The sequence below is a fragment of the Nyctereutes procyonoides genome, unplaced genomic scaffold, assembly GCF_905146905.1.
Source record: "Nyctereutes procyonoides isolate TBG_1078 unplaced genomic scaffold, NYPRO_anot_genome, whole genome shotgun sequence".
In the NCBI taxonomy this organism is placed as follows: Eukaryota; Metazoa; Chordata; class Mammalia; order Carnivora; family Canidae; genus Nyctereutes; species Nyctereutes procyonoides.
In genome coordinates, this window is record NW_026575052.1 from 6,447,622 (window position 1) to 6,465,573 (window position 17,952).

Below are 17,952 nucleotides of genomic sequence, written 5' to 3' on the forward strand. Positions count from 1 at the left end.
CCCCAGGCTAGACTTTCATAGGCTCAGCGCTTGCTCTTCCTTTTTCCTCCTCTATACTTGTTCCTTAGGTGATTTTGGAGAAGCACATGTATGCATTGAACTCCCCATTTTTCAACTGCACTGACCTCTCCCTCTGCTTACTCTGCATTTCCCCTCGAATGTTGACTTAGCCTGGGTGCCTTAGAAATCAGAGCCCGAGGCCCAGCTTATGCTTGGGCATGCTCTGTTGGAAGAGTGCAATCCCAGGGCAGAGATGGGGGGCGGGGGAAGGGGAAAGGAGGCAAGGAAGGAGGGCAAGCAAACACAGAGAGGTGCATTATCTAGCTAGCCATATGTTCACAAGAGAACACAGCTAGCGGCTCGGTCACACGGGAACATGTCCAGAGAGAGGCCGTGTGTGTGTGTGTGTGTGTGTGTGTGTGTGTGTGTGTCAGGAGGAACCACAGCACCTCAGGGCTACCTCGCAGGAAGGAGAAGGGTTTATTTCTGGCCTGTAGAAGGAAATAGATTTTATCTGTTGGCTCCTTCTTATGTCTTGTCTCTCAATGAAAGAAGAGTTTACCCGTGCACGTCAGGCCTGTGGTCCTGGGCCTTTCTGGACTCCCTAGGAGGCCGTTTCTCCCAGTCATGCTTTAGAGCCTAATCTGGGCTCAGAAGTGTTTGGAGGAGCTGTAGCCTCAGTGTGTGGACATGTGGGCCGGGTGCGGGGAGCTTGTGCAGGTCCACAGACAGCAGGCACGATGGGTCCCAGGCCCGAAGAGGCTGAGGCAGCAGGAGGCCATTAGCGGTGGTGGTCAGGCCTTTCTTTGAGTCAAGAGCGAGTGGGGAGGATGGGGAGGGAGGCAATATAGGGCAGCCCATAAACTGGGTCTCAGCAGCTCCAAACTTAAGCTAGCCAGAACCAAATTCCTGCTTCTGTTCCCCTGCACAAACTCCATCCTCCTGTTTTCTTCTTTTGTTAAAAGATTTTATTTATTTATTCATGAAAGAGAGAGAGAGGCAGAGACACAAGCAGAGGGAGTAGCAAGCTCCCTGCGGGGAGCCCAATGCGGGCCTCGATCCCAGGACCCCGGGATCACGCCCTGAGCCAAAGGCAGAGGCTCAACCACTGAGCCACCCAGGTGCCCCTCGCCTGTTTTCTCCTATCACAGCTTCAACTCCTACCTTTCTCTTTGCTCACATCCAAAATCTTAGAACTTTTCTTAAGTCCTCTTTCTTTTTTCCTCAAACCCACATCCCATCCATCTGCATATCCTATCAGCTCTACCTTCAAAATATATCTGGAAGCCAAGCTCTTCTCACTGCCTCCTTTCCCGTAATTTTTTTTTTAATTTTTTTTTATTTACTTATGATAGTCACAGAAAGAGAGAGAGAGAGAGGCAGAGACATAGGCAGAGGGAGAAGCAAGCTCCATGCAGGGAGCCCGATGTGGGACTCGATCCCGGGTCTCCAGGATCGCGCCCTGGGCCAAAGGCAGGCACTAAACCGCTGCGCCACCCAGGGATCCCCCTTTCCCGTAATTCTTAAATGATCACAAGAGTCTTTCTGTCCAGCTCTCGGCTTCTGCTCTCGCCCCCACATTCTGTTCTCAACACTTTCAAATGCAAGTGGTCACTCCTCCCCTCCAGCCTTTGATGTCTGTCCGTCTCACTCAGAGTAAAACCAAGCTTTGCTATGACCTGCGAGGTTCTATACCATCTGCTTCTACCACCCTTCTGATTTTATCTCCTGTTTGTGCGCTCCGTTCCAGCCACGCTGTGCCTTTATAGAGTCAAGCAGACTCCTACCCCAGGGCCTTTGTGCTTGCTCTTCTATGTGCCTACAAGACTCTCTCGCCAGTATCTGTGTGACTTGCTTCCTCATTCTTTCAGAGTCCTTAACCTTGTTCCATTGCTTCTCAGCTGGAGACAGCTCCGTGGAGGATGGGGCTGAGGGATGGGAAAGACAGGAAAACAGGAGGGAAGGAAAGATCCCTTCAGGAGCTTGTCAGAAAGCCCACAGCAATTGCAAGGATAGTTTGGCCACCAAGGAGACCTAATGTATGGGAGAAAGTCCCATGAAGAGAAAGAGTTGGAGAGGGAGTGGAGCCTTTTCGAAAGGCTTTGAATGTTAAGTAAATGGGAGAATTGTTTATTCTGTAGACAAGGGCATCCAACTGAGAGTCAAAGTCAATTCATTTAAGTTTCCATTGAAAAATGTCTCCCAACCAGAAACTCTGAGTCAGTGTTTGCCCTGGTGGCCTAAACATATCCACGAAGGAGGCAAGAGAAACCAGCATTGACAAAGGAGCAAAGCTGAGAAAAAATATATGTTCCTGGGAAGAATTTTCCAGGCCCTTTCAAGAAGTTGATAGAAGGGAGCCTTCCCCAGAGCCACTGTTTGAAAGCTCACACATCCCATGATGTGGCACCTGGGTGTTGGAAATGGGATTCAAAACCAACCCAACAGGGGAAGAACAGGGGAACAGCTTGGGGTTCTGGTGCTCTTGGGTCAGGCCTACCTGGCTCAACCACTAGGATCTCTTGACACCAGTGTTGTAAGGTCAAGGAGGTCAGCGACTGTGGGTGCCACTGCCCTCTGCTGGAGGGACTGGAGTCCTCCCCAAGGCCTGTATTTGGCTCCAGGTCCACCATTAACCTTCTTGGATCCGTGGGTCCCTTCGACAATCTGAGGCAAGCTATGGACTCAAAAAATACATGCATTCATCCATAAAGATTTGCATAAAGTTTCAAGGATTTGTTAGACCATCTGAAATCCATCCATCAACTTTGCAGATAAAGGTATAACTTTATTTTTTCTTATTTATGTATTTAGATTTCTTTTAAATTGAAATATAATTGACACACAATGTTACATAGTTTTGTTTTATTCCACACATAAATGAAATGATATGTTATTTGTCTTTCTCCGACTCCTATTACTTATGTAACATCCTGTAGTTCCATCCATGTTGTTGCAAACGACAAGATCTCGTTCTTTTTTTTTTTTGTGGCTGAGTAATATTCCAGTGTATACGGACACCACATCTTCTTTATCCACTCATCTGTGCATGGATTCTTTTTTTTTAATTTTTATTTATTTATGATAGTCACACAGAGAGAGAAAGAGAGGCAGAGACACAGGCAGAGGGAGAAGCAGGCTCCATGCACCGGGAGCCCGACGTGGGATTCGATCTCGGGTCTCCAGGATGGCGCCCTGGGCCAAAGGCAGGCGCTAAACCACTGCGCCACCCAGGGATCCCTGTGAATGGATTCTTGGGCTGCTTCCGTGTCTTTGGCTATTGTAACTAATGCTGCAAAAAACATAGGGTGCTTACATATTTTCAAATTAGTGTTTCCGTTTTCTTTGGGTAAATACCCAGTAGTGAAATTATTGGATCATATGGTAATTCTATCTTTAATTTTTTTTGAGGAAACTCCATACTGTTTTCCTCAGTGGTTATGCTAACTTACATTCCCATAGAGGTGTAACTTGTGAACCTGACACACCTAAATGCCAGTTCAGGGCTGAGACACCCACCTATATGGCTGTGAGACAGAAGAGAAATAAAAATGAAGTTACTCAACCTATTTTCTGCCAAGAAAGTCTTTTCTTTTCTTTTCTTTGAAGCCTATATTTAGAAATATTTTCCCTACTAGGGGCACCTAGTTGGCTCATCGGTTAAGTGTCTGCCTTTGGATCAGGTCATGATCTCATCCAGTCCCCGTGTTGGGTTCTCTCGGTGGGCAGTCTGCTTCTCCCTCTCCCTCTGCCCCTCCTCCTTGCTTGTGTTCTCTCTCTCTCTCTTTCATTTTTTTTAAATTTTTATTTATTTATGATAGGCACACAGTGAGAGAGAGAGAGAGAGAGGCAGAGACACAGGCAGAGGGAGAAGCAGGCTCCATGTACCGGGAGCCCGACGTGGGATTCGATCCCGGGTCTCCAGGATCGCGCCCTGGGCCAAAGGCAGGCGCTAAACCACTGTGCCACCCAGGGATCCCTCTCTCTCTCTTTCAAATAAATAAATAAAATCTTTAAGAAAAAAAATATTTTCCCTACCAAATGAATTGCGTTGACTAAGAAATCCCCAATTTTTTGTTAACCAAACAGAACAGGCAAGTGATAGCCAGTAACTTCATTATGGCTGAGTTCATACAATCCAGACAAAAATCAAAGCTAACTTCACATTAAGTTGGCCAGGAGAGCTGTCCTGTGGATAAATCCATGGCTTTGGTTGGCCTTTGAACTATCAACACTCAGGCTATAATGATTACACGTGCACCAACTCTTACTCTCAAGTTCATAATTTAAATCCAAAGTAACTCAGTGATGGTATTTGTCTCAAACTCACACTCTCTCACAAATCCATTTCCATGCCCCTTCAGTGTACCTTCAGATGCATATAAATGCACCTTCAAACACATCTTTCCAAGCATTCCTTTAGACTCAAAATCTCTCTCTGACATCAATTAAAACACACACTGATCGCAAAGCTACACTTAAATCTGCTCTGGTTGTTACCCTCCAGTTGTGTCCCACCCTGGGACCCTCCAACCTCCAATGAGGGGCCATGTGAGAACACAGAGCGTTGACTGAGCACCACTTCGTATCTGGCACAGCTGGTGCTAGAGATGTAGAAATGAAAAAAAAAACCCACACCATCATTCTTGCTCCTCATTCATTCTTTTAAGAAATATTAGTTAAAATGCCTTCAATATGATCAGATACCATGTGGAGCACTAGGGATACAATGACAATGAGACCCATGAAGTCCTTGCTTTCATGGAATGTAAAGTCTGGTGGGAGAAACAGGGCAGGGCAGAGAGGAGAGGAGTAGATAGAGAATATGATTGCAAATTTTGATATGCACTAGGAAAGAAGGTGAGGGGCCAGAAAGAGAACAGGGGAGGAGAAGGATCTGTCATGGGTTTAGCAGCCAGGATCCTGGTAGGAAACACGTGGTATGCTCAAAGTGAGACATGGAGGAGAGTTCAGTACTTCGCAGTTAGTGGGGATCCCTGGGTGGCGCAGCGGTTTGGCGCCTGCCTTTGGCCCAGGGCGCGATCTTGGAGACCCGGGATCAAGTCCCACGTCGGGCTCCCAGTGCATGGAGCCTGCTTCTCCCTCTATCTGTGTCTCTGCCTCTCTCTCTCTCTCCCTCTCTCTGTGTGTGACTATCATAAAAAAAAAAAAACAACTTCGCAGTTAGTAACAGTGGGACCCTTACCGGTATTATGTCCACAGTATAAGGGGAAGAAGCAAACATGAGAATCTGAAGAGAGAGCTGATGGGGGGCCCAACTGATGGGAGCTGCTCCATGTATGTACACAACCAACAATTAATGCCAGTGTAGACTGAGATCCAGCTCACAATTTCTGATTTCCCATCTAGCCAGTACCCTACTAGCTTGTTTTCCTAGGGTTGCTGTAACAAAGTACTGCAGACCGGGTGGCTTAAAATAATAGAACTTTATTCTCAGAACTGGAGGCTAAAAGTCCAAAATCAAGGCATCTGCGGGGTTGGCTTCTGGTTGGTGGGTCAGAGGGAGAATCTGTTCCATGTCTTTCTTCTAGTTTCTGGTGATTGCCAGGAGTCCTTGGCATCCCTTGGCTTGCAGCCACATCACTCCAGTCTGTGCCCTCATCATCACTCAGCCACCTTCTCCTGCATCTGCCTGTCTTTGTCTTTCTTGTCCTCTTATAAGGACCCCAGTCATTTTGGATTTAGGGCTCCTCATATTCCAGTATGATCTAATCTTAACTAATAACATCTGCCATGACCTTATTTCCAAATAAGGTCACATTCTGAGGTTCCAGGAAGGACATGAATTGGGGGCAGGGGGCACTATTCAAGTCAGTAGGTCTGCTTATTTGCAAAGCATTGATTTTCCAAAGTGTCTTCCTCGTCTTCTCTTTCAGGAACCCCTTCATTCCATTTTTAAGAAAGATTTTATTTATTTGTTCATGAGAGACATAGAGAAAGAGATAGAGGCATATAGGCAGAGGGAGAAGCAGGCTCCCTTACGGGAGCCTGATGCGGGACTCAATCCCAGGACTCCAGGATCACGAACTGAGCCGAAGGCAGAAGTGCAACCACTGAGCAACCCAGGTGTCCCATGAATAAATAAAATCTTAAAAAAAAAAAAAAGAAAAGAAAAAAGAAAAAGGAAAGGAATTCACTTTTAATTGAAGGGAACTTAGGGGAAAAAAGATCCTCTTGGAATCGAAAAGACCTTTATTTATGCAGGTGCTGTGCTATAAAATATTCTGATCTGCATGGTTAACTAAGCTGGATTTACAACCTAGTAAACTAAACAAAGAGCTTATGTGTACCTGAGTAATCAGTTGAGGGTGACATCTAGACTACTTAAGTGACAGTTTTCACTTTTTCATTTTTCTCCTATTTAGTATAAAAGGATGCTGACTCTCTTGCTGTGGACTTGCTTTATTATAAGACTCTATATTTACCCTTTTTTTTTAAGATTTTATTTATTTATTCATGAGAGAAAGAGAGAGGTAGAGACACAGGGAGAGGGAGAAGCAGTGAGCAGGGAGCCCGATGCGGGACTCGATCCTGAGACCCCAGGATCACACCCTGGGCTGAAGGCAGGCGCTAAATCGCTGAGCCACCCAGGGATCCCCCTTGTCTTTACCCATCTGAAGGTCAAACTTCATCTTCATGAAACTTGTTTCATACCATTGGGAGAAGTCCTAGCAGTAATAACAGTGACTTATACAAAGAGTTCCAGTTAGGAACCAAGCACTCCTTTGGCAGTTCAGAGTTATGAAAACATTTTGGCATGACATTGTTAACCTCTGAAGACTTCCTTACTTTGTGTTTGTGACACAAGAAGACATTCCAGGGTCATCTTGTATTTTCCCTGCTCCAGCTCTGGAGTCTCCATCATTTTTCTTTTTTTTTTTTCCCATCATTTTTCTAAGGAGTCCTGGTATTTAGAAGACAAAAGCTAGGCTTGCTTATTGCTACTGATGTGTCATTGCTTTTATTTATTTATTTATTTATTATTTATTTATTTACTTACTTACTTACTTTATTTTTTTTTTCAAAGTAGGTTCCACACCCAGTGTGGAGCTTGAACTCACAACCCTGAGAACAAGACCTGAGCTGAGATTAAGAGTTGGACACTTAACGAACTGAGCCACCCAGGGGCCCAGCGTTGTTGTTTTATACCCTCTAAGCAGACAGGATCAGGAAATACACATACGTATATTTAAATTTATCTCTACTATATTAAATACCATGAGTTCATACCAATACATTCAATTCTAATCCAACAGTGAAGAATTCTTGCAAGGGTTCCCCTATTCCATGTTTGTAACTCTCTTCTCCAGCATTGGGACTTTTTTTTTTTTAAGATTATATTTATCCATTCATGAGAGGCACAGAGATAGAGGCAGAGACACAGGTAGAGGGAGAAGCAGGCTCCCTGCGGGGAGCCCTATGTGGGACTCGATCCCAGGACTCCGGGATCACACCTTGAGCTAAAGATAGATGCTCAACCACTTAGCCACTCAGGCGCTCCTGCTTGGGAAATCTATTTTTAATCATTTCAAACATAACTAAGTTTATTTATTTATTTTTTTCATAACTAAGTTTATAATGAATGTATTGCAGTTTTTTTTAATATATATGTTCCACACTTGTATTGGTCTTTGTTCTCCAAGAGCTATAAAAACTCCGGAATTTTCATTTATTTTATTCATTCGACCACCTCCATGTATTTATCAAGCAAACATTGTCAGATAATGTTCTAGCAGTGGGGATACAGCAGTGAACAAAACATCGTGCTGGGAAAGGAACCGTGGAAAGAGAGAATAATAGATACAAGGCTAGGAAATGGCAAAGCTGGGATCAGACCCCAGACAGCCTGGCTCCAGAATTCACGCTATACCATCTGCCTCTGATTGCTTTTGTAAGTTGCTCTCTGCCTTCTACCAAAGTTTACAACTCTCTTGAATCCAATAAAAATGCCTCTGTCAGTTTCTAACTCAACACAATGCAGAGCCTTGTGCATCTTCCACATGACTTCTCTGAGACTCAGTTTCCAAATTTGTGAGAATGAAGATACCAATTTCAATCTGCTAAGAGGATAAATGGAATTATAGGAGATGCCTGGTGCTATTTGCGACATATCATAGGTATTTAATGAAGTTAAATTTTTTTCTTTTTCAACACAACTGTTATATTACACAATATCCTCAGAACATTTAAAAAAATTTTAAAAAGATTTTATTTATTTATTCACGATAGACATAGAGAGAGAGAGAGGCAGAGACACAGGCAGAGGGAGAAGCAGGCTCCATGCCAGGAGCCTGACATGGGACTCGATCCCGGGACTCCAGGATTGCACCCTGGGCCAAAGGCAGGCGGCAAACCACTGAGCCACCCAGGGATCCTCCCATTTTTTTTTTTTTTAATATGCTCTACACTCAACATGGGGCTTCAACTCATGATCCTGAGATCAAGAGTCACAGGCCTTACTGACTGAACCAGCCAGGTACCCTGAGAGAATATTTTTCTCTAACTCATTGAATCAATCATTTGTTTATACATCCATTCAAAAAGCATTTATTGAGACTCCATACACACCAGGCCCTCTGCTAGTCACCGGAGATGCAAAAATGGCACAGCCCTCATTCCCAAAGGAACGTTTTGTCCAAGAATTTGTACACAAAGAATTACAATACAATCTGAAATGTAGCTCAGATGAGAGCTGGAAGAAAGGTGGTCATGGAGAAAACCTTCCTGAGGGAAGGGGCTCTGCCTAGCAAGGACTGGCACAGGAGTTCTACTATTAAAGTTGCCAAGAGGGCAGCCTGGGTGGCTCAGTGGTTTAGGGCCACTTGTGGCCCAGGGCGTGATCCTGGAGTCCTGGGATTGAGTCCCACGTTGAGCTCCCTGCGTGGAGCCTGCTTCTCCTTCTGCCTGTGTCTCTGCCTCTCTCTCTGTCTCTCAAGAATAAATAAAATCTTATAAAAAAATAAAGTTGCCAAGAATAAATGAATAAATTAATGGGTAAATGAATTCAATTCAGTTCAATAAGCACTTCATAGAAGATCCTACTGTCCGAGGCATTCTGCTCTACCCCCGGAATGTGGAGATGAAGAGGCAGCTGCTCAGGCCCATAAGGAGTTTCTAGTTTTACTGGCAGATACAAACATCTATAAAGAGCTGTTTCTACAGAATGTAGAGATCTCTATGGGAGAGGCAAGCTACTTGGACAACAAGAGGATAAAGGGGGCTGTAAGCTCTATTAGTAGATGAGGTTGGGAAGGGGGTGGTGCTCTAAGATCCATTAAGTGTAAGCTTCCTAGAATGAACTCCTCGAGGCTTGGGTATATATTGTTGTGCCCAGGATTACGAATCCGAGAAACCACCAAGGAGCCAACACCGATGCAAGCACAGGAGGGTTTATTAACAAGCTTGAGCTTGGGTCCAGCTCCAAGTAAGTATACCCGACACAGCGGAGCAGGGACTTGGACCCCGAGGTGGGTTTCAGCTGGATTTTTATGTGCTGGTCTAGGGGATTTCCAGAAGGGGTGGAGGAATTTCTTAAGCTCTGTGCTCATTCTGATATGGGACTTCCTGCCACAGGCATTAAGCATAGGGGCCTGAGGTCTGTACTTGTGCTAACGCCGAACTGGAGGTGGAAAGGCCTTAATTTTGTCGGCCTCTGCAATATCCCACAGGCAGATGGGAGTCACTGACAGCTTCTAATCAGAGGACGAATGAGCTCACATGTGTATTTGTTGGTCGGAGGGGGAATGAAAAGGGGGAAGGCGGGCTGAGGCCAATGCCAGCAGCAGAAAGGCTGAGTTGTGAACAGGAGGCTTGAGCTGGACCGTTGCATCTGGAGATGGAGGTTGGCAGTGGTTGCAATTGCTCTGGGACAGTGTGCAGAGCCAAGGGGGGATGGATGGGTGCACCCTAAGAGCAACCCAGGGAGGGCACCTAAAGATTCGAGTCCAGAGCAGGACCCGAGTACTCGGAAAGGCCGGGTCCTGGGAGCCCGCGGGGCAAAGTGAAGGCGGGGACGAGGAGGTCCAGCGCGTGTCCGAGTCCCCAGAGCATCCCTTAGCTCTGCCCTAGGTGGCCTTTCCGCGGCGGCTGGTCCTGAGCATCCCTTAGCTCTGCCCTAGGTGACCTTTCCGCGGCGGCTGGTCCTGAGCATCCCTTAGCTCTGCCCTAGGTGACCCTTCCGGGGCAGCTGGTCCAGAACATCCCTTAGCTCTGCCCTAGGTGACCTTTCCGCGGCGGCTGGTCCTGAGCATCCCTTAGCTCTGCCCTAGGTGGCCTTTCCGCGGCGGCTGGGGGTGCAGGCGGGAGCCCCGCCGCAATCAGTCGAAACAGCCAAGACGAGTAACAGGAATGAATAAATCATGCGCTGCGCCCTCATCTGCCCTGGGAATTGCCAAGGCCAACGTCGGGAGCCGGTGCGGAGGAAGGGCCTTCCCGACCAGCTCTGGATGCCGCCTGGGCCGCCTGGGCAGCCCGTCAGCCGCGCAGCAGGCTCAGGTAGGCGCGGCTCCAAGGTCAGGGTCACCTCGGGCCTCCGGGCGAACCCGTCACCTTGACGACCGACGGGGGGGAGGAGGGGGGGACCGGAAGGGGCGGGCGCGTGCAGACCCTCTCGCGATATCTGGCAGGCCGGCGCCGGCCTTCCGGGCCTGGAAGCGGCGGCCGGCTCTCGCGAGACTTGCCGGGAGTCGGAGCGCGCGGGGCCCGACCTTAAGGGAAGCGGGAGCGGCGGGTGGGGAACATGTCGGAGTCAGAGCTCGGCAGGAAGTGGGACCGGTGCATGGCGGATGCGGTCGTGAAGATAGGTAAGGGGCCTCCCGCCTCGCGCCGAGCGGCCGGCTCCGGGCCCCGCTGGCCAGGCGGGGTTGGAGGGGGAGCCCCCGGGGGAGGGCGGGCCGACCGGCCTGCTGCAGCCCCGGGGCGGGGGCGCGGGCGCGGGCGCGGGGGCGGTCGGGCTGGCAGGTGGCTCAGGGCTGCGGAGCTGCTCGGGCAGAGGGCGGCCTGCGGGGCGCAGCCGGTGCCCTCCCCGCCGCCGCATTGCCCCGGGCGGGGCGTGGAGCCCGGTCAGAGGGCACCGAGCTCGCCGGCTGAAGCCAGCGCCTTCCCGGGAAGGTCACGGGGAGCCGCCTATGGACGCCGCCGGGCCCTGGCGAGCGTGGCTGTCAATCCCGAGTCGCAACCCGACCGCCTGGCGCCAGCGTCGTCCGCGGCCTTGAGACTGGAGACCTCCAGATCTGGGATGAGAACTGCCCCGGGAAGTAAGACCCTGGACACTTTGGGGGGCGGGATGGGGCGGGGTGTCCCGGGGTAACTCCCGCGGAGCCTGCAACACGTGCTCAGTGACGACACGGATTATGACGTCACTGCCCCGTCCTAAGGGCCGCGCGCTGTGCTAGGCGTGCGACGCATGACGTCAGCTCCCACAGGCGGTGACGCGGAGAGGTGAACGGATGCGTCCAGGGTCGGGTAAGTGACAGAGTCGCTCGTCCCTGGCAAAGTTGGAAATTTGGACTCAGGTTTTCTGGCCTCAGGCCCCACGCTTTTTTTCTTTGAGGACTGGCTCTTGTTATCCAAAATTTGTTTTTTTTTGTTTTTTTTTTTGCATGGGAAACTTGAATATTGAAGAGGATTTAGGATTGTGCCCTTTGAGTGACAGGGTTGGAAGGGAATTAAGATGGGGAGCATCGTGAGAGCGGAGATGCTTTGTGGTCTATTCACTGCTGTATCTCTAGGCCTTTTCTCGGTTTTCTTGTGCTTAAAAAAGTTGTTGAGAAGGAGTTAATAAGAGGAGTACTTACTTGACAGCCAAGGCTTGACAGCCTTGAATTTGCTTCTCATCCCTGTGATTTGGGGCAAGTTGTTGGATCCCTCTGTCCTTCTGTCTCATTTGTAAATTGACAGTAGCCAATGTTACTATCTCACAGAGTTGTTAGGATTATGAGTTAGTATAAGTAAAGGCTTGGGTATGAATCATTTATTAAGAATGGGTTATTCTAAAAAAAAAAAGCTATTCTTGAAAAAAAAAAAAAAGGGTTATTCTGGGCAACCCAGGTGGCTCAGCGGTTTAGTGCTGCCTTCAGCCCAGGGTGTGATCTTGGAGACCCGGGATCCAGTCCCACGTCAGGCTCCTTGCATGGAGCCTGCTTCTCCCTCTGCCTGTGTCTCTGCCTCTCTGTGTCTCTCATGAATAAAAAAAAAAAAAAAAAAAAAAAAAAAAGGGTTATTCTGTAAGTGAGCCAAGAAATACAATTTTTGTTATTGTAAACAGCTCACATTTAACATGTAGATATTAAATGACCACAGTAAGTACTAAGCAGCGTTATGGCAGTAAAGAGTGGGAGGCAGACAGCTGACTTTGAAGTCACCTCTCTGGCACTTCACCCCTGTCCTCGCTAGTTTTGTATCTTTGCGTAGGCTCCCTTCCCTCACTATGAAATGGAGCTAAAAAGATTTACCTAGGGCACCTGGGTGGCTCAGTGGTTGAGCGTCTGCCTTTGGCTTGGGTTGTGGTCCTGGGGTCCCAGGATTGAATCCCACATTGGGCTCCCCACGGGTTCTCCCTCTGCCTGTGTCTCTGTTTCTCTGTCTCTCATGAATAAATAAATAAAATCTTTAAAAAAAAAAGATTTACCTAAAATGATTAGGAAGATTGAAGGATAGTAAAAGTACATAGGATACCTGAGCACAGTGCCTGGCATTTACATAGTCAACAAATGGTGGTCATGATAATTGTTGACGTTAATATTTTGTGCCACTGAGGATCACCTGAGGCAGTGAGTAGCGTCACTGTCATACATGAGTGGGACATCGGTGTGGGGGTAACACACAAGAGAATTAAATGAGGCACAGTGATACAGGATTACAGGTAAAAGTTGAAATGAGTGATGCAGGCTCTTTCTGCAATAGAGCTGTTATGAGTCCAGTCAGTCCCTCAGTGATGGGCTGAGGTCATCCAGTGAGTTTGCAAGGAAAATGGACCTTCATCTGACCTCTGGAGAATGACTTGGACGTGGATGGTCAGGGAGGGTGGGAGAACTGGAACAGAGGCCAGGTGAACTTTTGTAGAGCAGGAGATTGAAGCACAGAGACGTTAAGAAGCTAGATGTGTTGGAGCAGGAGTTAGAATCAGGCATTCTAAGTCCAACACCCCTCCTCCCTGAAGGAGGCTGGTTTGGGTGGAGTCAGAGTTGTGAAATGTCTGCGAGAAATCCCACTTTATCTTAAAGGCTTTTGAGTTGCCTTTGGATTTTTTATTTACATGCACGGTGCATATTCAACACGGCTGTCTTAAAAGATCTATTACTTTCTGCTTCTCGGGCTCATTAGGTCTAGGCTGCTGGAGAATCATGGGATGGTTTTAAGCAACAAATATTTATTGCATTCTGGGCCAGTCAGTGGGTAAATAGAGAAGCAGAAGGCATTTCACTTCCCTCAACGGGGAATTGATGTGATATAAATGGAATTTTGGTATGATTGTTCTGGCAGTGTTTTATACAGAACAGGTCAGGAGTCGAGGCCAGCGGTGCTGCGAATGTGAAGTGATGAAAGCCTGCTCTGTTAGACCAGAGAGGAATGGGTGTACTTGAGAAACGTCCAACTTCGTTCCCCATTTATAAAACGGAGATAGTAATTCCCACCTCCTAGGCTAGAACAGTGCCAAGTTCATAGTAGGAACTCAATAAATGCTATTTTCTTCATCTTTCTCTCCAGCTGGTTAACTTTGCCTCATTCCATTTCTTACAAAGATGACTCTAAGGTTAGAATGTGGTTAAGGGGGGGCGCCTAGGTGGCTCAGTCAGTTAGGCATCTGCCTTTGGCTCTGGTCACGATCCCAGGGTCCTGGAATCAAGTATGGCATCGGGCTCCCTGCTCTGGTCTGCTTTTCCCTCTCCCTCTGCTCCTGCTCTCTAGCTCTCATTAAAAAAATAAAAAAATAAATAAAAATATAAATAAATAAATAAGTGTGTGTGTGTGTGTGTGTGTGTGTGTGTGTGTATATATATATATATATATATATAGTTAAGGGGTGAGTCACTGATGGGAACTGGACCCAAAACAAGAGGGGAGTGTGTGTATACCTCATTTATCTGAAGTAATGAAAGACTAGAAACTGACCATGGGGGGATGGCAGGAGAACAATGAGAACAATGATCATGACTTTGGTTGCTTTTCTGCTTACATGGTTGAATTGTTTGAGAATGATAATGCAGTTGAGTAGGGGGTTTTAATTTTGCTGGAGAAACTGAGTTCAGATTTGGAGGGCATTGTCCGGTTAGTAGTGAGCTTAGAGAAAGTGCTTAAAATTGATGAAGCACAGATGCGTTACTTGAGGAGGCTTTGGTCTGAGAGGTCTTTGAGTCGGTGAAGACGAGCACATTCTATAGTGAGCGTATTGGGCCCAATTCCCGGAATCGGTGAGGTTATGGGGACTCTTCAAACCTCCTTGGCTGCTTGCTGCCCTGTCCTTCAGGAAGGAGGTGGAGACTCAGAGTGGCAGCCTGCCAGAAGATAGAGGTTTTGTAGAAGATGTAGGCGAGGAAGAAGGGGCCAGTGCAGGCTTTCAGCTCCATATTGGGAATTTCATGCTCTGGCTTGACAGAGACTGAAGGGAAGCCAGGGTGAATGGACAGCTCCCTTTGTGAGCACTTCTCTGTGTGTTTGGCTGCCTTAAATGTGAAGTGTTTTTGTTCTTCTCCCACTGGTTTGCTGAAAAATGTCTATTTTCATTGCTCACGTTTAGCCTAGATGTAGTACAGCCGAGTTAAAGAGCATATAAGCTTGTACTTTAGACAGTAGTTCTTTCTTTCTTTCTTTTTTTTTTTTTTTTTTAAAGATTTTATTTATTTATTCAGGAGAGACACACAGAGAGAGGCAGAGACACAGGGAGAGAGAGAAGCAGGCTTCATGCAGGGGGCCCGATGCGGGACTCCATCCCGGGACTCCAGGATCATGCCCTGGGCTGAAGGGCGGCAGTAAACCACTGAACCACCCAGTCATCCCCTAGACTTTAAAAAAACATAAAAGTGGGATCCCTGGGTGGCGCAGCGGTTTGGCACCTGCCTTTGGCCCAGGGCGCGATCCTGGAGACCCGGGATCGAATCCCACATCGGGCTCCCGGTGCATGGAGCCTGCTTCTCCCTCTGCCTGTGTCTCTGCCTCTCTCTCTCTCTCTCTCTCTGACTATAATAAATAAATAAAAAAAATATTAAAAAAAAACATAAAAGCAACTGCTTTTCATGGATCTCTTACTCTGAAGCTTGAGCAATGTCTCAACAGAAAATTCTCCTATGATTTTGTCCTATAGGAAGAGCTACATTTATTCATGAATACCCTCCGCTGTCATAAGACAAGCAGTTTTATTTTCCTTGTTAATTTTGGTTTTAAAATATCAGTTTATTTTGTGTGTAATAGGAGCGTGGTAGGATAGGTGGTTTCTAATAGTTTGACCTAATATATCAAGCCCATGAATCAAACAAAAGAAAACAAAACACATGCCTCCCTGTAATAGGCACAATAGGCCATTGTTCCTTACACATCTGTTTCTCTCTTTCAGCTCCTGTTCCTTTCTTTTCCTTTCTCCCCCTCACATTTTTGCCCTTCTCTTTGGCCCGTGTTATTCCTGCCACTCATGTGCATTGCTTACTTCCTCTGTAAAGTTTGAGATTAATGTATCTTTTTCTTAAAATAAACTTCTTGTTAGCATTGAATAAGTTCCTAGGTGTCCTGTTTATACTCCATGACGTCCCTAATTTTTCTCAGTAGCACATATCACCATCTGAAATCTGTGATTTGTTTCTTTATGTGATTGTCCCTCCTCACTAGAATGTGAACTCAATGAGACCCAGAAACTTTTTTTGTTCACTGTTGATCCCCTAACCGCTGATTACTATTAAATGAATGATATGTATTGCCGAGAATTTTGCAAATTACATTCTCTGCCCATATTTCCTCCTCAGTGTGTGTTTATTAACCAAATGAATTAGCATTTTTTATTTTAAAAATTATTTTTATTTATTTTTGAATTAGCATTTAAATTAAAAAGTCAAGTAAGGGGACACCTGAGTGGCTCAATGGTTGAGCCTCTCTGCCTTAGGCCCAGGGCTTGATCCCAGGGTCCTAGGATGAGTCCCACATCGGGCTCTCTGCAAGGAGCCTGCTTCTCCCTCTGCCTGTGTCTCTGCCTCCCTGTGTGTGTCTTTAAAAAATAAACTCTTTTAAAAATAAACTCTAAAAAAAAAGTTAAAAAAGTCAAGTAAGGTAGATTTCATGTGAATTTCTGCCAATTCACATGTTTGATCTTGTGTACCTGTAATCTTGGGACTTTTACCAACTTCTTATTTCATCTGGGAATGTGAATTATTGTCAGATCTTCATAATAAAGTAGTATTAGAAATGTCTGGGAGTAGTCCGCTAAGAAACATGAACCAGAGAGCACTTTTATATTTAAACAAGTAAAGGCTGATGTTGGTTTAAGCAGTAGTGCCAAAGCCTTATTGCAGGAAATTAAAAAGGAGTGAGGAATATTACATTTTATGAATGGCATGTTCCGTTAGTTTTTATGGGAATGCGTCATTAATGGTTTTTTGCTAATTTTATGGATTTATTTTTAAGGTTTATCAGATTTTTTTGAATGCTCTGGTTTTCTTTTTGCACTCTGTTCATGGGCTGGGCCGTTTGCTTCCCTTGTACATAGCGAGTAATTTGTCTCATATGTACCCACGTGAACAATCACATCTTCTTGTTAATGAGAATAGAAGGCATAGCTATCATGCCAAAATAGAGGGCTTAAAAGCTCTGAGCAGAGCTGGTGCCCTCAGCTTGTGCTCATCACTCTGGACTGGATGGGCAGTTATATCTATTTTCTGTTTACCTGGGAAAATAATTCAGGAGATGAGAAAAACCCAGCCCGGAGACTTAGGGAGATGCTTCCTTGGGATAGGAGGATCTCTAAGCTCTGCACGTGTGGGTCATGGAAGTACTGCCATTGCCCCCAGAGCCTTGTTATAACTCACTCTTGAATGCTGGAGATCTGTGCTGCCCGGCTGTGACCTCATGACCAAGTTGATGTCTGTGTGACAGTGGTCCGGGCCTCAGAGTTGCAGATTTGCCTGAGGAGGCTCTGAGGAAAATCCAATTCCAGGATTCATAATGTGATTTGTAAAGTTGGACCATGGATTGGGTCCTTCTTCCCCTCTTCCCCACATTTCACTCCCACTGTGAGGCCAGAGTACCAATATCTAGTCTCACTAACCTGTGAGTTGGTTAGGAGATCTAGAAGAGGGGAAGGAGATGTTGTGGTTGGGCTAGGGGTTGCCCAAAACTGCGGTGCTTTCCTGGAAAAGCCTGTCCCTGCCAGCCAGATGTATTCAGCACAGGTGCGTTTTTCATTTTCTTAGTAACAGGGAAAATTACAGGCCGTGGACATTAGGAAGCAGCCCTAGAAAGTGTGCTGTTCAGTGGACTATGGGGCATTCCTGGTCCTTTCCTTTTCTTTTCTGAGGTTCAGTTTATAGAGTGTACAACTCTTGATTTCTGGGTCCTGAGTTTGAGCCCCACATTGGGCGTAGAGTTCACTTGAAAGAAAGAAAAAAAGGTATCAAAAGTGTCTCTCTGTGCCTCATTTTCCTCATCTATAGAATGGTGGTACCTTCCTCGGGGGTTGTTACAAGTAAGGGTAAAATGAGATACTCTCTCTACAGCAGTTAGGATATTACCTGTACTTGATAATTATTAGCTGCAGGCATGTGAATGAAGGATAGCAGTCATAAGTTAAAATAATTGTCACATTTGCTTTTATCTTGTTGTTGCGGGTAGTATGGAAGCCCGATGATCAGTATTCCAGTTTATATATGTAATAGTAACCATTAATGTATACTTCCCCAAACAATTTAGTGCCAGGCATTGTGGGAAGCCTGGGGGTGCAGTGCACAGATA

General features: G+C 46.4%; 2 protein-coding genes across 2 annotated transcripts in view; both read left to right on the top strand.

Moving 5' to 3' along the window:
• Positions 1-10,705: 10,705 nt before the first annotated feature.
• MICOS10 (mitochondrial contact site and cristae organizing system subunit 10) overlaps positions 10,706-17,952 on the top strand; it is a 34,599-nt gene continuing 27,352 nt past the window's right edge. The window contains exon 1 of the mRNA XM_055331413.1: positions 10,706-10,823. Coding sequence (XP_055187388.1) covers positions 10,760-10,823 — 64 coding nt within the window. The 5' untranslated portion in view covers positions 10,706-10,759. The remainder of the gene's footprint in view (positions 10,824-17,952) is intronic.
• The window catches only part of NBL1 (NBL1, DAN family BMP antagonist), a 62,770-nt gene continuing 55,546 nt past the window's right edge, over positions 10,729-17,952 (top strand). Inside the window, exon 1 of the mRNA XM_055331411.1 lies at positions 10,729-10,823. The gene's annotated coding sequence lies outside the window, so the exon portion shown is untranslated. The remainder of the gene's footprint in view (positions 10,824-17,952) is intronic.